The sequence below is a fragment of the Ranitomeya variabilis genome, chromosome 2, assembly GCF_051348905.1.
Source record: "Ranitomeya variabilis isolate aRanVar5 chromosome 2, aRanVar5.hap1, whole genome shotgun sequence".
Lineage (NCBI taxonomy): Eukaryota > Metazoa > Chordata > Amphibia > Anura > Dendrobatidae > Ranitomeya > Ranitomeya variabilis.
The window spans coordinates 447,537,109-447,556,427 of record NC_135233.1 but is presented as its reverse complement, the minus strand read 5'-3'; the positions used below and the strand labels follow the sequence as shown (position 1 = coordinate 447,556,427).

Genomic DNA, 19,319 nt, shown 5'->3' with positions numbered 1-19,319 from the left:
CCCACACCACTGATTGGCAGCTCTCTCCCAGTGTACACAGAAGGCTGCCAATAAGTGAAAGGGGGAGTGGTTGGCAGTGATAATCTACGGCTGATAAAACAGGGATTTTATCAAAACTACAGCAAGCAGTCCTGTAAGTGACTCGTCTTTGGAATTAGTGTCTCTATCCCTAAATTATGATGTCTAAAAGGGAATATGTCACCAGGTTTTTGCCTTCTATCTTTGAAAGCATTCTTACTTTGCAACATTTCCCCCCCCCCCCACACCTAAAACCTTTGCACAGTATGAAATATACAGTAGATAATATATAATACATACAGGTTCTCCACATGGTGCTGGTGATATTTGCATTACTTTATGTAATCTAATGGTGAACATAGACCTCAGAGCTCTCCCAAATCCCTATGGGTTGAGCAGAGTAGGTCGCCTACAGACCAATTATCGAGCTGGAGAACAAAAGGGTTGGGATTTTCGGTTCCTCCTCGATCTCATGTGATCGCTGAGGTGAGAGCTGGAGGATCCCACCAAAATTGTTGGGTTTAGCTGACTATTAGGCATGGGGACTTTTACACAATTGGAAGAGTAACACTTGAAGACAATTAACCATTCCCCAAATAGTCTAAAACAACCTAGGTGAATAGCAACACTGGGTTAACCTATCTTTCTTCTAGCTTTTGCATAGTGTCAGGATTATTAAAAAAGTTTGTACATAATTTAAAACAGCAAACCAAAATCAAACCATTTTTTGCAATCCTGGACAGACCAGTGGTCAGAAATTTATTTGCTACCAGGAGGTGTTCTGAGTCTGGCCTATGCTGGTAAATGTCGAATATACCAGTACTAGTTTTACAACACCTAAAATGCAAAAGTAATGTCCGTTCCAAGTAGATAATTAACCTAAAATCATGAGAAAGATTACAAATCGTGATTTGTTTTGGCAAACGCAAGGAAATAAAGCAGAGAGGAGGACAGAGTTCACAGATAACCAGTGACGGGGGAATGAGCATCATGAACCCACACACCATGGATCTAGGAGGCAATGACGTAAACGGTGTACACGACGAGCCATTGGTTTTCGAGTACCTACCTTGAGTGTTTGTACAGTTTACGTGGTCTATTACACAATTTCCGATCCCAGTTCTCTGGATCACTGGAGTTACTGTCATAAGGATGGGGACGTCCAGCCATGCCACTCCCAGCGTCCTCACACTACTCTTCTGCAAGCACACATGACCTATATAACACAGCAGCATTGATCATAATAACACAGGAGGCCATGCAGAGAGAAAGCAATCCCACTGTCCGTAACAGTTCTCTAAACATCCCCTCTCTCAATGCCCCCTTCCCTTATGTACAAGGCATTAATCACCCTTCGCCTCATCAGGACCAGCATTAGACATGACACAATGGGGGGCAATTCATCAAGACAGTCAGGAACTAAAAGCAAGGACCATTTCACACATCCATGTCTAGTGGTTTGCACGTAGATTGCTTGCAGGTCTCCTGACCCAAAGTTTATATATTGGTTATGAGGCTATCAAGTTCAGGTCAGGAGATCCAAGGCAGTCCACGCATCACAGTCTGCGTACAGATCCACAAAAAAAAAAAAAAAAAAAAGCAAGGATATGAGAAGCCAGCCTAAAAAGGGAGCCAAGTTTATCGAGCTACATTCACACGATGAGCATTTGGTGAGTTTCTCATGTTTCGTCTTTTTCTGCAATTAGGTAAGTTACCGTATATACACGAGTATAAACCCACCCGAGTATAAGCCGAGACCCCTAATTTTGCCACAAAATAAACTGGGAAAACTTAATGACTCGAGTATAAGCCTAGGGTGGGAAATGCAGCAGCTACTGGTAAATGTCAAAAATAAAAATAGATACTAATAAAAGTAAAATTAATTGAGACATCAGTAGGTTAAGTGTTTTTGAATATCCATATTGAATCAGGAGCCCCATATAATGCTCCATAAAGTTTATGATGGCCCCATAAGATGCTCCATACAAAATATGCCCCATATAATGCTGCACAAAGGTTAATAATGGCCCCATAAGATGCTTCATAGAAACATTTGCCCCATACAATCTACTATATAATTGTCTAAGGGTCACTTCAGTCTGTCTGTCTGTCACGGATATTCATTGGTCGCGGCCTCTGTCTGTCATGGAAATCCAAGTCACTGATTGGTCGTGGCCGTTTTGCCGCGACCAATCAGCGACGGGCACAGTCCGGCGGCAACATGGCCACTCCTTCCTCCCCGCAGTCAGTGCCCGCTCCACAATCCCCTCCAGTCACCGCTCACACAGGGTTAATTGCAGCGGTAATGGACCGCGTTATGCCGTGGGTAACGCACTCCGTTACCGCTGCTATTAACCCTGTGTGACCAACTTTTTACTATTGATGCTGCCTATGCGGCATCAATAGTTAAAAGATCTAATGTTAAGAATAATAAAAAATCGTTATATACTCACCGTCCGTCGGCCCCTCGGATCCAGAACTGGCCTTTCCCGCTCCGGTGACCGCTCCATGAATTGCGGTCTCGCGAGATGATGACGTAGCGGTCTAGAATTAGAAGAGATGCACTCTTGGGACCGGAGCGCCCAAGGAGCCTCGGTAACCGCTTCACCTGAATCCGGGGCCAACGGAAGGTGAGTATATAACTTTATTTTAATTATTATTAATTTTTTTTTTTAACAGGGATATGATGCCCGCTGTGCTATATACTGCGTGGCCACTGCTATATACTGCGTGGCCACTGCTATATACTGCGTGGCCACTGCTATATACTGCGTGGCCACTGCTATATACTGCGTGGCCACTGCTATATACTGCGTGGCCACTGCTATATACTGCGTGGCCTGTATTAACGCATCGGCTATTCTACAATATGTATGTATATAGCAGCCACATAGTATATAGCACAGGCCACATAGTATTTGTCTGCTATATACTACATGGCTCCTATATACTACGTGGCCTGTGCTATATACTATGTGGCTGCTATATACATATTCTAGAACAGAGGTCCCCAACCTTTTTTGCACCAGGGACCGGCTTTAAGCAAGACCAGTTTTCCATGGCCCGGTGGGGGTGGGGCAGGGGCGGGGCTTTGGTCATATGGGGGTGGGGTTATGGAGGGATGGAGCTTAGTGCATACTTATCATATAATTATGACATTTATAATGAGAATGTGATTCAACTTACCATAGGTTCGGAATGAGTGGGAGCACCATGCTTGTTTCCCTGGTGCTTTGCACCATTATTGCCCCATAGCTGTGCCATATAGTGCTCTGCACCATTATTGCCCCATAGCTGTGCCATACAGTGCTCTGCACCGTTTATTATTGCCCCATAGCTGTGCCATACAGTGCTCTGCACCGTTCATAATTGCCCCATAGCTGTGCCATATAGTGCTCTGCACCGTTCATAATTGCCCCATAGCTGTGCCATATAGTGCTCTGCACCGTTCATAATTGCCCCATAGCTGTGCCATACAGTGCTCTGCACCATTATTGCCCCATAGCTGTGCCATATAGTGCTCTGCACCATTATTGCCCCATAGCTGTGCCATATAGTGCTCTGCACCATTGCCCCATAGCTGTGCCATACAGTGCTCTGCACCATTATTGCCCCATAGCTGTGCCATATAGTGCTCTGCACCATTGCCCCATAGCTGTGCCATACAGTGCTCTGCACCATTATTGCCCCATAGCTGTGCCATATAGTGCTCTGCACCGTCCATTATTGCCCCATAGCTGTGCTGCTGCTGCTGCAATAAAAATAATAAAACACATACTCACCTGTCTTGCTTGCAGCTCCTCGGCGCCATCTTCCCGGCGTCTCTCTGCACTGACTGATCAGGCAGAGGGCGGCGCGCACACTATATGCGTCATCGCGCCCTCTGCCTGCAGTCAGTGCGGAGAGACGCCGGGAAGATGGAGACAGCGCCCGGCGTGTGGAACGAGGACAGGTAAATATGTAATACTTACCTGCTCCCGGCGTCCCGCTCCTTCCCCCGGACAGCTGGTCTTCGGTGCCGCAGCCTCTTCCTCTGTCAGCAGTCACCGGCACCGCTGATTAGAGAAATGAATAGGCGGCTCCGCCCCTATGGGAGGTGGAGCCGCCTATTCATTTCTCTAATGAGCGGTCCCACGTGACCGCTGAACAGGGGCGCCGCGGACCGGCTGAAAAACCCCAACGGCCCGGTCCTGGTCCGCGGACCGGCGGTTGGGGACCTCTGTTCTAGAATACCCGAAGCGTTAGAATCGGGCCACCACCTAGTGCTATATAAAAGGTTGATTATGGCCCCATAAGATGCTCCATAGATTATGCGCCACAAGATGCTCCATAGATTATGCCCCATATGCTGTTGCTGCGATTAAAAAAAAAAAAAAAATGACACTCCCCTCTCGTCGCTCAGGCCCCCGGCACTTGCGATATTCACCTGACCCCGTTCCAACGCTGCGCGCCGCTGTCTTCCGGCTCTCTGACTGTTCAGGCAGAGGGCGCACACTAAACACATCATCGCGCCATCTGACCTGAACAGTCACAGCTGGAGGACACGGAAGATGGAGCAGCGCCCGGCGGTGGAACAGGGTCAGGTGGATATTTTCGCAGTGCTCACCCTCCCCGTTATACTCACCTGCTCCCGGCGCGGTCCCTGGCAGCTTCCCACTGTCAGATGGTCTACGGGAGCCGGCAGCTTCTTCCTATGTTCAGCAGTCACGTACCGCTCATTAAAGTAATGAATATGTGTCTATATTCATTACTTCAATGAGCGGTACACTGAACACAGGAAGAGCTGCCGGCGCCCGAAGACCGTCGGAGATGTAGGGACCACGCCAGGAGCAGGTGAGTATGTGACAGCCGCCGCTCCCCCGCAGACCCCCTGGGACAACGACTCGAGTATAAGCCGATAGGGGCACTTTCAGCCCAAAAAAATGGGCTGAAAATCTCGGCTTATACGGTATATTACTTGCCTTTTTTCCCATTGCGTTTTGAGGTTATTTTTTCACATGTGTTTTTGTCTCTTTTTATAAGGTCATGGTTAAGAAAAAATAAATAAAATCTTTGATTTTGATACTTTCTGGTATTTGGCGTTGACAAAACTTTATTGTCGATTACATGAGTTTTTACTGAGTTTCTGCAACAAAAAAAAAAAACAACAAAAAGATGCTGCATTTTTGGCACAACAAACATGCAGCATCGAAATTCACTGTGGGAACATATCCTAAGAGATGCACATCTTTTAGGTCATGTTCACACATTTCATTGTTTTATGCAAATTTTAAGCTGCATTTCACAGTACCATCAAAGTCTATGAGATTTCAGAAATCTGATGCACACATATTGGGTTGTTTTCCCCCCAACATTGTGCAAGCTGCAGCATGTCACTTGTTTCAGCGTTTTTTTTTTGTCACATTTGCAGAAAAAAAAAAATGCAGGTTTCAGTTTTAGCTGTTTTTTGCTGCAAAGACTAAAGGAAGTTAAATCATGCTTTTTTTTTCTTTTCTTTTTTTTTTTGGGGGGGGGGCGCACTAAAGTTCATCAATATGCACAAGAGAAAACAAAAACAGCAGCAAAACCTGCATTTCTAAGCAGCTTCTTTACTGCCAAGAGAGCAGATTTTGCCGCAGGGAAGGAAAATTAGAAATAAGACACACAACACGGGAAAACAACTAATAAATTTGGTACATCGAATGCACTAGAAAAGGTGATCCACCCTTTAGAAAAAGTGGCTTGGTTCTGGCAAAACAAAGAAAAAAAAAAAAAAACCTGCCAAATTGTGCTTTTTTTTCCCCACGCCAGAAATCTACTTAGAAAAATAGCTTGCCACTAACGTGCAAGTTTTTACTGGAGCTTTTGGGCTCAGTTATTTGCCCCACTGTGACTGAACCGCTTTTGACATTTTTCTTAAAAGCACAAAGTAATGGGACTTTTTTTATGTTGATCTACTGAGGACATTGACTACATAGTCCTGAGAAGTGAGGCAGTGCCCATGTCATTGAACGGCCTTGTAAACATGTTTAATTGTGTGTTCATATTTCACACTTCCGGGCTGATAACCCGGCAATCATTAACGCAACCTTTATATTGAAATCATTCAGGGTCAATTCTAGTCACACCTAAAAATCAGAAAAAATAAAAATCTGCCTTTGATAAAACAAGCAGCAGAAGTTGTGAATGTAGCAGGATTTAGAATTCTGCCGAAACATTGTAAACATTGTGTTATTAAAGTGTAGCAGCGTATGAGCCAGTACTTGGTAATAGGGTTATTTTTGGAAGTTGCGTTTGCAGAACTTCTACTAAAAATCTCCCCCTCTCTGAACCTCTTCAAAAATCTGCAAAACAAGCTCTGAAAACTAGAGACCATGTTTCCCTATGAGCTGCCAGATCCAAGTGTGGGTTGTTATTAGAATATGTTTTTTATCATGGAACACATTCAGCAAAAACAGATCCACAAGCCCCTCTTAACTTGACAAATAGCAAAAAAAGATTGATTTTTGGCCTCCGTCGGGCTTGTAAATGTTTTCTACCTTTCTTTTTGCACCCTCTACCGTACAGAAAGGTGTGGTCTACAGAATACTAACTTGTCAGAAATTATTTTTCCTTCCCCTCTTTCAAGGGTCATAACTTTCTTATGTTTCCCCATCCCATCCATATGAGGGCTTGTTTATTTTTTTTCCCAGTACGAACTGCAGTTTCTAATGATGCCATAATGGGGGAAATGCAATTCCACCATTTTAATTTTTAAAGGGAACCGGACAGCTGATACATGCTGCTTGTAGATCGGGCAGCATGTATCAGACACTCGCTGCACAATTCCGTCCTAAAGTTTAACGCTGTGGCGTTTCAGAGAAAAAAAATATAGTTTAATAGCCCGCTGCCCTGAATTGTCAGGTCTCTGCCTATAACATGCGTGCAGTGAGAGACCTGTCAATGCAGGGAAGTGGCCAGGGAGAAGTTGCTGGGGACCCACCTGTCAGACTATTCTCCAGCACAGCTTGGTCCACAACCAGTACAAGTAAGGCTATGTGCACACGTTTGGGATTTTTCGCGTTTTTTTCGGCCGTTTTCCGTGGGAAAAACGCTTTAAAAAGCATACACAAGCATCCCATCATTTTTAATGCATGCTGCAATTTTTGTGCAGATGATGCGTTTTTTTCGCGAAAAAAAAAAAAAAGCATCGTGGTAAAAAAACGCAGCATGTTCATTAATTGAGGATTTTTCGCATTTTTCCCGCTATTTAATGCATTGGGAAGCTCGTGAAAAAAACGAGTCAAAAACGCGCAAAAAAAACGCATGCGGATTTCTTGCAGAAAATGTCCGGTCTTGATCAGGAAATTTCTGCAAGAAATCCTAACGTGTGCACATACCGTTAGAATCCAGTCTTAAAGGGAAGGTGCCATCAAAAAAATTTTTTTTACAGCAATTGTAAAAATGTAAAGAATTAATGTTTACATTTTCTTAAAAAATATTATCATTTGTTTATAATTTAGTAAAATATGAAAAATAATTTGAAAAGTTTTGGAATTTCCACTTTTAAACACTAGGGGGAGCAACTGCTGAAATTTCAGAAAAACCTAGTGTACAACTAGCTCACATAACAGCACTGCAGTAATTATGGGCGGAGTCTGCTGACGTGTGTGATGTCTCCTCTCCTCCCCTTCTGGGTGTTTGCTAAGGGATGAGAGGATGATATTCAGGAACCCAGTGAGCAGCCATTTTGTTGGTGACTGCAGAGTAAGGCTGCCGTCACACTAGCAGTATTTGGTCACTATTTTACCTCAGTATCTGTAAGCCAAAACCAGGAGTGGGACAATTAGAGAAGTATAATAGAAACATATGCACCACTTCTGTATTTATCACCCACTCCTGGTTTTGGCTACAAATACTGAGGTAAAATACTGACCAAATACTGCTAGTGTGACGGCAGCCTTAGGCTACTTTCACACTAGCGTTGTTTGCAATACGTCGCAATGCGTCGTTTAGGAGAAAAAACGCATCCTGCAAAGTTGTCTGCAGGATGCGTTTTTTCCCCATAGACTAACATTACCGACGCATTGCGATGTATTGCCACACGATGCAACCGTCGTGCGACCGCCGCCACAAAAAAAGTTACATGTAACTTTTTTTGTTTGTCGAGTCCCACCATTTTCGACCGCGCATGCACGGCCGAAACTCCGCCCCCTCCTGCCCGGACCTTGCAATGGGGCAGCGGAAGCGTTGTAAGACTGCTTCCGCTGCCCACGTCGGGCATTTCTTTCACAGCATGCGTCGGTACATCGGGCTCCTCAGATCCTGTCTTGGCGATGTGTGAAAGTGAGACGACAGGCGCAGTCTGGGGTGACGCTGGGGGGAAATGTAGCCATATAGTAACGATAAAAATGAGACTCCTCTCTAAAGCTGCCTCACCAGCCCTGACTGCACCTAACTGGAGGTCATGCTGCCCCCTCTATTACCCCAGACCCGCATGCAGGTACTCAGCCAGAACCACCATAGAATGGGTCCGCTTTCTGAAGATAATACTGCCATAGTGTTCTCACATAATACCGCCATATAGATCACACATAATACCGCCATATAGATCACACACAATACTATCAAATAGATCACACAATACTGTCATACAGTTCACATAATACCACCATACAGATCACACATACCGCCAGTGTTCTCGCATACCGCCATATAGATCACACAATACCGCCACATACTTCTCACAATGTCGCCATATAGATCTCACATAATACCGCCATATAGATCACACACAATACCACCATATAATTCTCACAATTCTGATCAAGCATAATACCACCATACAGATCACATAATACCGTCATATAGATCTCACATAATGCCATAATACAGCATGACCCCTGCAGCTCCTGTTATCGCACGCATAGAGTTGTGTGTGCAATGGGGAAAGACATGCAGGGGGGAAAGGAATGCATAGGAGAGGATTAGATACTGTCTGGTGAACAGTGTATCACACAGGATAGGATTAGATACACGGCTCAGCAGCCAGTATCATACAGGATAGGATTAGATACACGGCTCAGCATAGTATCACACAGGATAGGATAAGATACACGGCTCAGCAGAGAGTATCACACAGGAGAGGATTAGATACACGGCTCAGCAGCCAGTATCATACAGGATAGGATTAGATACACGGCTCAGCATAGTATCACACAGGATAGGATAAGATAAGATACACGGCTCAGCAGAGAGTATCACACAGGAGAGGATTAGATACACAGCTCAGCAGTCAGTATCACACAGGAGCAGATTAGATACACGGCTCAGCAGTCAGTATTCCACAGGAGGATTAGATACACAGGTCAGCACAGTATAGGATTAGATACACGGCTCAGCACAGTATCACACAGGAGAGGATTAGATACACAGCTCAGCAGTCAGTATCACACAGGACAGGATTAGATACACGGCTCAGCAAACAGTATCATACAGGATAGGATTAGATACACGGCTCAGCATAGTATCACACAGTATAGGATTAGATGCATGGCTCAGCACACAGTATCACACAGGATAGGATTAGGTACACAGCTCAGCAAAGTATCACACAGTATAGGTTTAGATGCATGGCTCAGCATAGTATCACACAGTATAGGATTAGATGCATGGCTCAGCATAGTATCACACAGTATAGGATTAGATGCATGGCTCAGCATAGTATCACACAGTATAGGATTAGATGCATGGCTCAGCACACAGTATCACACAGGATAGGATTAGGTACACAGCTCAGCAAAGTATCACACAGTATAGGATTAGATGCATGGCTCAGCATAGTATCACACAGTATAGGATTAGATGCATGGCTCAGCACACAGTATCACACAGGATAGGATTAGGTACACAGCTCAGCAAAGTATCACACAGTATAGGATTAGATGCATGGCTCAGCATAGTATCACACAGTATAGGATTAGATGCATGGCTCAGCACACAGAGGATTAGGTACACAGCTCAGTTAGTATCACACAGGAGATGATTAGATGCATGGCTAAGCAGACAGTATCACACAGGAGAGGAGTAGATACACAGCTCAGTAACATACATGGGAGATAACTGCTCAGAGTCAGCACCACAAAGGAGAGGATTAGATTCCCTCTCCCCCTCCCCACTGATACTCACGGCTGCCTGCTGAGTTTTTCTCCCTCCCCTCCATGGTCTCCTCCTCCTCCTATGACTGCAGGGCTCCTGCGATCATCCTGGGAAGCTGGCCTGGAGCTCACAGCTGCAGTGTGAGCTCCAGGAAGATGGCGCTGGTCTCCTGTCTCTGCCGTGCTGTGGACGGCTCAGGGGGCGTGGCCAGACCAGAGCAGGGAGCAGCTTATAATGGTAGGTATAGAGTCGGCTCCCGACCGCAGATCTCTATGGCCAGGGCTGCCGTAAATGCAGAGTGTAAGTGACGTGCAGCTTCACTTACACTCCTGCAAAGCAAAATGGCGGCGCCCAGTGGCTGAAAAAAAAAATTAATAATAAAAAAAATGTTAAAGTTAAAAAAAGGAAGTTTGTATGAAAAATAATTGTTTATATAAACAATTATTTTTAATACAAAAAATAAAATGCGGCACCTTTCCTTTAAAGGGTTATTCCTAACATTGAAAGTATCACCTAGTCACAAGTTTGACCTGTGGATGGTTGGATGGATATGATCCATTGAACAAGGCATGAAAATGTGCCCTCAGAATGGAGCAGAGCCGTCTGCCCCTGTATAGGAAGGCAGACAGATGCTGAATCTTATAATTACCAAGCCAGAGCACATATTTCAACAAAAAAGCAACAAGGGGCTAATTACTACTAAATAGTGCAAGACAGCCCCAGGCCTACAAAAGAGACCACGCACTCCATATTAATGTTAAGAACAAGGAGAAAAAAGGAGTATGCTGGGTATTAAGATTTATTGAATATACAATATATAAATACACACATAAATTACAAAGATATAGAGCATATATAAGAGCTACATACAAGGTGCATAAAGGATGAGAGCAGAAATTCCCCTAGGTGAACGGAGCCCAAATAATCATTCGGTCTGCACAGCACCGGAGACTAGTGCTATATACAGCAGCAAGACACCATATGGCTAGTGTGTGCAGTAAAGTGACCTACAGTCACTACTAGTAGGCACTGCAAGGCATGCTTACCGCAAGGTGAGGTGGGCAAACCAGGACACCAGCTGGAACCGGAATAGAGAGACCCCCAATGCGCGTTTCGCTTAGATAGTAGGCTGCTTTCTCAAGGGGATAAGATTATCTTATATTATCTTATGGTGTCTTGCTGCTGTATATAGCACTAGTCTGCGGTGCTGTGCAGACCGAATGATTATTTGGGCTCCGTTCACCTAGGGGAATTTCTGCTCTCATCCTTTATGCACCTTGTATGTAGCTCTTATATATGCTCTATATCTTTGTAATTTGTGTGTGTATTTATATATTGTATATTCAATAAATCTTAATACCCAGCATACTCCTTTTTTCTCCTTGTTCTTTAGATGCTGAATCTTGTACAACCAAATGTCTATAACCTGGTGAATAATCACAAGCTTCCTCGGCCTCTGCACTATACTCCATCTATATAGGTCACATAGCTTTTTAAGCTTATACTGGTCTGTGCACCAGCTTTTTAAGCTTATACTGGTCTGTGCACCAGTCTGACCCTGTCTGAGACCCATGCTGACCCGATTAATGATCCAATCCTCCTTGAGCACACCTGTTGTACAAATGGCAGCCCAGAAATTCAGAGAAGCCCAAGAGTAGCCAACCCTAAATCTAAGTATTAGGCTATGTGCACACGTTCAGGATTTTTCACTGGTTTTTTTCGCTATAAGGCCGCTGTCACACTAGCGAGTTTTACGGACGTAAGAGCGCATAAAATACATCCGTAAAACACGCCTAACAAACGGCCCAATTATTCCCAATGGGTCAGGTCCTATCAGCCGTATATAACGCATCCGTAATATACGCCTTTCTACGGCCGTACAAAATCGCAGCATGCTGCGTTTGTCAGCGTATTGCGCAAAAAATACGCCAATGAAAGTCTATGGGGGTGAGAAAAATACGGATTCCACACGGACCAGCAGTGTGACTTGCGAGAAATACGCAGCGGTGTTAGTGAAAATCCGGTAATTCAATTGCCGGCTTTTCATTTCTCCTTCCCCAACCCGACAGGATATGAGACATGGTTTACATACAGTAAACCATCTCATATCCCCTTTTTTTTGCATATTCCACACTACTAATGTTAGTAGTGTGTATGTGCAAAATTTGGGCGCTGTAGCTTGTAAAATAAAGGGTTAAATCGCGGAAAAAATTGGCGTGGGCTCCCGCGCAATTTTCTCCGCCAGAGTGGTAAAGCCAGTGACTGAGGGCAGATATTAATAGCCAGGAGAGGGTCCATGGTTATTGCCCCCCCCCTGGCTACAAACATCTGCCCCCAGCCACCCCAGAAAAGGCACATCTGGAAGATGCGCCTATTCTGGCACTTGGCCACTCTCTTCCCACTCCCGTGTAGCGGTGGGATATGGGGTAATGAAGGGTTAATGTCACATTGCTATTGTAAGGTGACATTAAGCCAGATTAATAATGGAGAGGCGTCAATTATGTCACCTATCCATTATTAATCCAATTGTCTGAAAGGGTTAAAAAACACACACGTTATTAAAAAGTATTTTAATGAAATAAACAAACAGGTTGTTTTAGTATTTTATTGCTCTCTCAATCCATCCGGAAGACCCTGGCTTGGCAAAATAATAAACCAACAATATACATACCATCTGATGAACTGTCAGGTCCCACGAAGTAAATCCATCTGTAGGGGTTAAATCATTTTACAGCCAGGAGCTGCGCTAAAGCACTGCTCGTGGCTGTAAAAACCCCGGGTGCTGAAAGGAAAGCTGGGTAATCTGTACTTACATTGAGTTGCGGTGAGGCACCCTCTGGTGGATGTTCTCATGAACTGCAGCCTTGGAAAAGTTCCCACGCTCGAGTTCATATGAGTTCATCCACCAGAGGGCGCCTCACCGCGACTCAATGTAAGTACAGATCACCCAGCTTTCCTTTCAGCACTCGGGGATTACAGGCACGAGCGCGTGCTTTAGCGCAGCTCCTGGCTGTAAAATGATTTAACCCCTTCAGATGGATTTACTTCGTGGGACCTGACAGTTCATCCGAAGGTGTGTATATTGTTGGTTTATTATTTTGCCAAGCGAGGGTCTTCCGGATGGATTGAGAGAGCAATAAAATACTAAAACAACCTGTTTGTTTATTTCATTAAAATACTTTTTAATAATGTGTGTGTGTGTGTGTGTGTGTGTGTGTGTGTGTGTGTTTTTTTTAACCCTTTCAGACAATTGGATTAATAATGGATAGGTGACATAACTGACGCCTCTCCATTATTAATCTGGCTTAATGTCACCTTACAATAGCAAGGTGACATTAACCCTTCATTACCCCATATCCCACCGCTACAAGGGAGTGGGAAGAGAGTGGCCAAGTGCCAGAATAGGCGCATCTTCCAGATGTGCCTTTTCTGGGGTGGCTGGGGGCAGATGTTTGTAGCCATGGGGGGCCAATAACCATGGACCCTCTCTAGGCTATTAATATCTGCCCTCAGTCACTGGCTTTACCACTCTGGCGGAGAAAATTGCGCGGGAGCCCACGCCAATTTTTTCCGCGATTTAACCCTTTATTTTAGCAGCTACAGCACCCAAATTTTGCACATACACACTACTAACATTAGTAGTGTGGAATATGCAAAAAAAAAAGGGGATATGAGATGGTTTACTGTATGTAAACCATGTCTCATATCATGTCGGGTTTGTGAAGGAGAAATGAGAAGCCGGCAATTGATTTACCGGCTTTTCACATATATCGCGCTGAGTTAAATATAAATACAGAAAATATATATATATATATATATATATATATATATATATATATATATATATATATATATATATATATATATATGTCTCAATGATATATACAGTGTGTATATATATATATATATATATATATATATATATATATATATATATATATATATACTGTATGTTTTACCGAACATTTGAGCACATAAATCCATTAGATGTCGGTTTTGCAAGCCTGCGAGAGAATATCGCAGTATGGATGCCATACGGATTACATACGGAGGATGCCATGCGCAAAATACGCTGACACACCCTGCCTACGGATGACATGCGGTCCACTATTTTGGGAACATTTCTCCGTATTACGGCCGTAAAAAACGGACCGTATTGTCTTACGCTGAGTGTGACGCCGGCCTAAAAACGAGAAAAAAACGCTTACATTAAGCATCCTATTATAGAATGCAATCCGCAAATTTTGTGCACGTTGCGTTTTCTTCCGCGGCGGAATCGCATTCCGGAAAAAAAAAATGCAGCATGTTCATTCTTTGTGCGGAATCGCGGGGATTCCGCACACATAGGAATGCATTGATCCACTTACTTCCCACATGTGGCTACGCCCACCATGCGGGAAGTAAGCGGATCATGTGCGGTTGGTACCCAGGGTGGAGGAGAGGAGACTCTCCTCCAGGCCCTGGGAACCATATAATAGTTAAAAAAAAAAAAAAAAAAAGAATTAAAATTAAAAAAAAAAAATTGTGATTCTCACCTTCCGGAGTCCCTTGCAGCCTTCCCGCTCCTCACGATGCTCCTGTTCCCAAGGATGCTTTGCGGCAATGACCTAGCGGTCTGGCGAGACTGCTACGTTATCTGAGGTCATTGCCGCGAGGCATTATTGGGAACGGGAGCATCGCGAGGAGCTCGAAGCCTGCGGGGGATGCTGGAAGGTGAGAATATCACGATTTTTTATTATTTTTAACATTAGATCTTTTTACTATTGATGCTGCACAGGCAGCATCAATAGTAAAAAGCTGGTCACACTTGTCAAGCACTATGTTTGACAAGTGTGACCAACCCGTCAATCAGTTTTCCAAGCGATGCTACAGATCGCTTTGAAAACGCTAGCATTCTGCAAGCTAATTACGCTTGTAAAACGCTAGTGTTTAGCGGGAAAACGCATGCCAATTCTGCATGCGTTTTCCCATGGCAGGGAGTTCCAGAACTGCCACGGAAATTTCTGCGGCAATTCCCGACGTGTGCACATAGCATTAGGCTATAGTCACACTATTAGCATTTGGTCAGTATTTTACATCAGTATTTAGAAGCCAAAACCAGGAACAATCAGAGGAAAAGTATAGTAGAAACACATCAGCACTTCTGGATTTATCACCCACTCCTGGTTTTGGCTTCCAAATACTGATGTAAAATACTGACCAAATACCGATAGTGTAACTTAAGCCTTAAACTGAAAAAATGGGAAAGAAATAGTGGGGTTCGATTATGAAGCAAGGAGTGTACTATAGAAGCTGGTAGGAAGGAGTTAAATATAATTGGGGTCTATTCACATGTACACGATTTCCACTGTGGATTGTAACTAGCAGACTTGTCACTGATGTGGTTTCAAATTTTGCACAGATTTCACCTTCTGCACTGCCGATGGTGAAATACATAGAAAATCTGCATAATTCATACACTTTGGATTTAGGCTGCCTTCACACGTTGCGTATTTCAATTCATGACAAAATGGCATAATTTTTTTCTCCCAATTTGCTACAATCACAACAAAAAAGTTGAGACGTGGTTGCAACGTGAAAACCAAAATCGCAGGTGAAATACCACTACAGATATTTTTCTTAGCAGAATGTGGATGAGATTTGGTAATATCCCACTTTGTCATTATGTAGACAATTGTGCATGTTCCATCAACAAATCTGGACAGAAAATTAAATCCCCCATGCACCAACCCCTAATGAAAATAACCTAGTGAAGTTGTATTTAAAAAAAATTAAAATAAAAAAATTCAGGCATGGTTTTCAGAAGAAATCCATGGTTTGGAGGTATTTTAAATGAGGCTTTTGAAGAATGTTTCCACCTCGTTTTTGGTTATGTGCACATGGAGTCTTTTTGCAGAGATTTTGAGGAGGATTTGGAGCGTTTCCACTCAATTTCTGCTCCAAAAAAATCAAAACAATGTGTTTATGTAGACTTGAAGCTTCCAACTGATTTCAGTGGGGAAAAACGCATACGCAAGAATTCGCTTTGTGTCTCTGTTCGAGAAACGCTCAAGAATTTGGCCACTAAATTAATATAAGTATCCACGAATGCAATTAAAACCCATGTAATTAATAAGTCTCAATGTAAACCTATCCTAAAGGGTGAAGTCAGCAAAAGATGAAAAAAGCAGAGTAAATACATATGTTGGGGGTTTCAGCCACACAGCGCAAACCTCTGCTGCAGATTTTTTGTACCATGTAGAAGAAATTTGGTGTAATTTAATTTTACTGTTATAAGCAGATTTTCTGCCTGAAAATAGAATGAAAATAAAACGCATGCCCCTTGCCCCGTGACAGAAAAATAGCCTCAGTTTGCTACAGCCTATGATACAATGATTAACGAGAATATACATTCAATCTGCTCATTTAAGCAATAATAAAAAAAAAAAAAGACAAATCTACAGTGACCTTCGGAAAAATGTTGGGTGCAGCTGTGTCACCGAAGCCTAAATGTTAAAAACATTCTTTATGTCAGTTTGTTAAAATGCCTAAAATAGTTTATAAGTCAGAATACCATGCCAATTGTTCCAGCACACACATAGGCTCATTCAGCCGATCGCTATCCTGTCAGACTCCTTCATAAACATGTGTGTTCACATTCCCCAAATTTACTGCCATAAGGAAGAAGTTATAAGCCGCCAACAGAAGAGCTTATAACCAATAGAAACAGATTGAATCTGAAGGCTTCTATTTTTCCTTGCCAGCATACTTCAAAGGTCTGCAACCTCACAACAGATTATCAATGTGATAGAATGGCAACATGTATGGCATCCTGCAAGGCTATGGTGCCATTACAACAGCCAGGAAATACCATAAAACATGAAGCTCCTTCAAGACTGTACAAAGGAGCTACAGAGTTGCAAAATGAAGCAGATAACACAATCGGCAACAAATTATCTGGCGCTTCCTGCTCTCTATTGTGTGCACCATGTATCACTTCCTTACAAAGTCACAGACCAGAAAACACGTCATGTGACGCTCACAGACCACTAAGCTCATCATGTACTGAGAATATGAAATTAGACCTCAAACCAAGGCCAGAAAGCGTAACATTGGCACCAAACTGGGAGAAGGAGCAACACTGCACTTGTCATGTGCAAGACCCAAGCAGAGGGACAAGCGCCCTATCTGCATTCATTTCCTATGCACCATGACCTGTGCATGGCCCAGTCTGCAGTGCACAGCTGCCTGACCGGAAAACTGCGATTCCTTTCCTACCGGCATCTCTTCTAGTTAGTAGGCCCACCATGACATCACATGTCACAAAATCACCCTTGGCCTACTAATCATGAGAGGCGAGCGGCTCGCAGGGCACTGGTCTATGGCCCACAGGCTACCAATGTGCCCTCAGAATCAGGATCCTGCAAATCATTATGCTCATCTCTAGTCTCCAGAAAAGAAGCCATAAGCTTATTCTCCCCCAAATTATAGATTTTCGGAAATGTCCTATGATAGATTAAGCTGTTCCACATACAATCACGACCCCCAGATACTGAGACTACCGGCCCCCCGCTTCTCCAAATCACATTTCCCACATACACTACATATTGTACAATGGTGACAGAGGCGGCACAGAGCTACACCGAGGGGAAAGGCACTGTGCCCCACTGGGGGGGGGATACAGAGTTACACCGAGGGGAAAGGGGGCGCCCACGGAAAAGGCACTGTGCCCCCACTGGAGGGGATACAGAGTTACACCGAGGGGAAAGGGGGCGCCCACGGAAAAGGCACCGTGCCCCACTGGAGGGGATACAGAGCTACACCGAGGGTAAAGGGGGCGCCCATGGAAAAGGCACTCTGCCCCACTGGGGAAGGGGGGGATACAGAGCTACACCGAGGGGAAAAAGGCACCCACAAAAAAGGCACCCACAGAAAAGGCACCCACAGAAAAGGCACCGTGCCCCACTGGAGGGGATACAGAGCTACGCCGAGGGTAAAGGGGGCGCCCACGGAAAAGGCACTGTGCCCCACTGGAGGGGATACAGAGCTACACCGAGGGGAAAGGGGGCGCCCACGGAAAAGGCACTGTGCCCCACTGGGGGGGATACAAAGCTACACCGAGGGGAAAAAGGCACCCACAGAAAAGGCACCGTGCCCCACTGGAGGGGGGGGGGGGGAAAACACACAAAAGATATATATATATATATCTATCTCTGTCAGGGGGGCACACATGGCACATACCCCCAGCACGTACTACAGTAAACACCCCCAGACAGTGATTATTGCCCACAGTCCTGTGACACCTCCTGTAGCGCAGCCCCACAATCCTCACACCCCACGTACAAAGCCTGCCCACCCGGTCACCCCACAGACACTGTACCCTATTCCTGTCACAATACGGCTCCCTCTCCCGCGCACTGCCCGGCAGCCCCGACAATCCCACCTCACACGATGCTCCGCCGCCTCCCTGCTCCCTCAGCGCAGCGACCTCCCCCCACGTCCGGTCTCTCCGGTCCCGTCACTCCTCTTATACACACAGCCCCGCCAGGCCCAGACACCGCGGACTGACGGCCACCAACCTCACCTTCCGTCCGCCCTACACCGCCATCAGCGCCGCTCTCCCCAGACGCCGCGCAGCCTCAGTGCGTCAGCGCAAACACAGGACACCAAATATCGCGAGAAGAGGCTAAAGCGGGATCCAGCCACAAAATCCCGCGAGAACTCCAACCAAAGCTGCTGCATGAGACTGCGATAAATCCTGACGAGATTATTGTCTGTCACTCACATCTCAGGTGTGACTGTGAGCGACAGCAGAGAACGAGAGTGCAGCACAGCTATCATGTGTAGTCACTGACACCCCCGTGTGCGACAGGAAGGCTGGGGATTACATCATAGCGGGTATAGTAGTATAGTATAGTATGGCGGGCAGTACTATATAGCAGTTATATTCCTGTACATAGGGGCAGTATTAGAGTGGTTATATTCTTGTACATAGGGGCAGTATTATAGTAGTTATATTCTTGTACATAGGGGCAGTATTATAGTAGTTATATTCTTGTACATAGGAGCAGTATTATAGTAGTTATATTCTTGTACATATGAGGCAGTATTATAGTAGTTATATTCTTGCACATAGGAGCAGTATTATAGTAGTTATATTCTTGTACATACGGTGCAGTATTATAGTAGTTATATTCTTGTACATA

The 19,319-nt window shown here is 44.5% G+C and overlaps 1 protein-coding gene across 4 annotated transcripts in view; it reads right to left on the bottom strand.

The window, feature by feature from the left end:
• BTBD10 (BTB domain containing 10) overlaps nt 1–18,835 on the bottom strand; it is a 58,762-nt gene extending 39,927 nt beyond the window's left edge. The window contains exons 1-2 of one of the 4 annotated variants that reach the window (XM_077287221.1): nt 18,698–18,833; nt 1,088–1,234 (exon numbers count right to left, since the gene is read on the bottom strand). In XM_077287221.1, coding sequence (XP_077143336.1) covers nt 1,088–1,188 — 101 coding nt within the window. In that variant the 5' untranslated portion in view covers nt 1,189–1,234; nt 18,698–18,833. Of the gene's footprint in view, nt 1–1,087; nt 1,235–18,556 lie in introns of all 4 variants that reach the window. The other 3 variants (XM_077287222.1, XM_077287223.1, XM_077287224.1) reach the window with 3 other exon arrangements.
• Between the last annotated feature and the right edge of the window lie 484 nt (nt 18,836–19,319).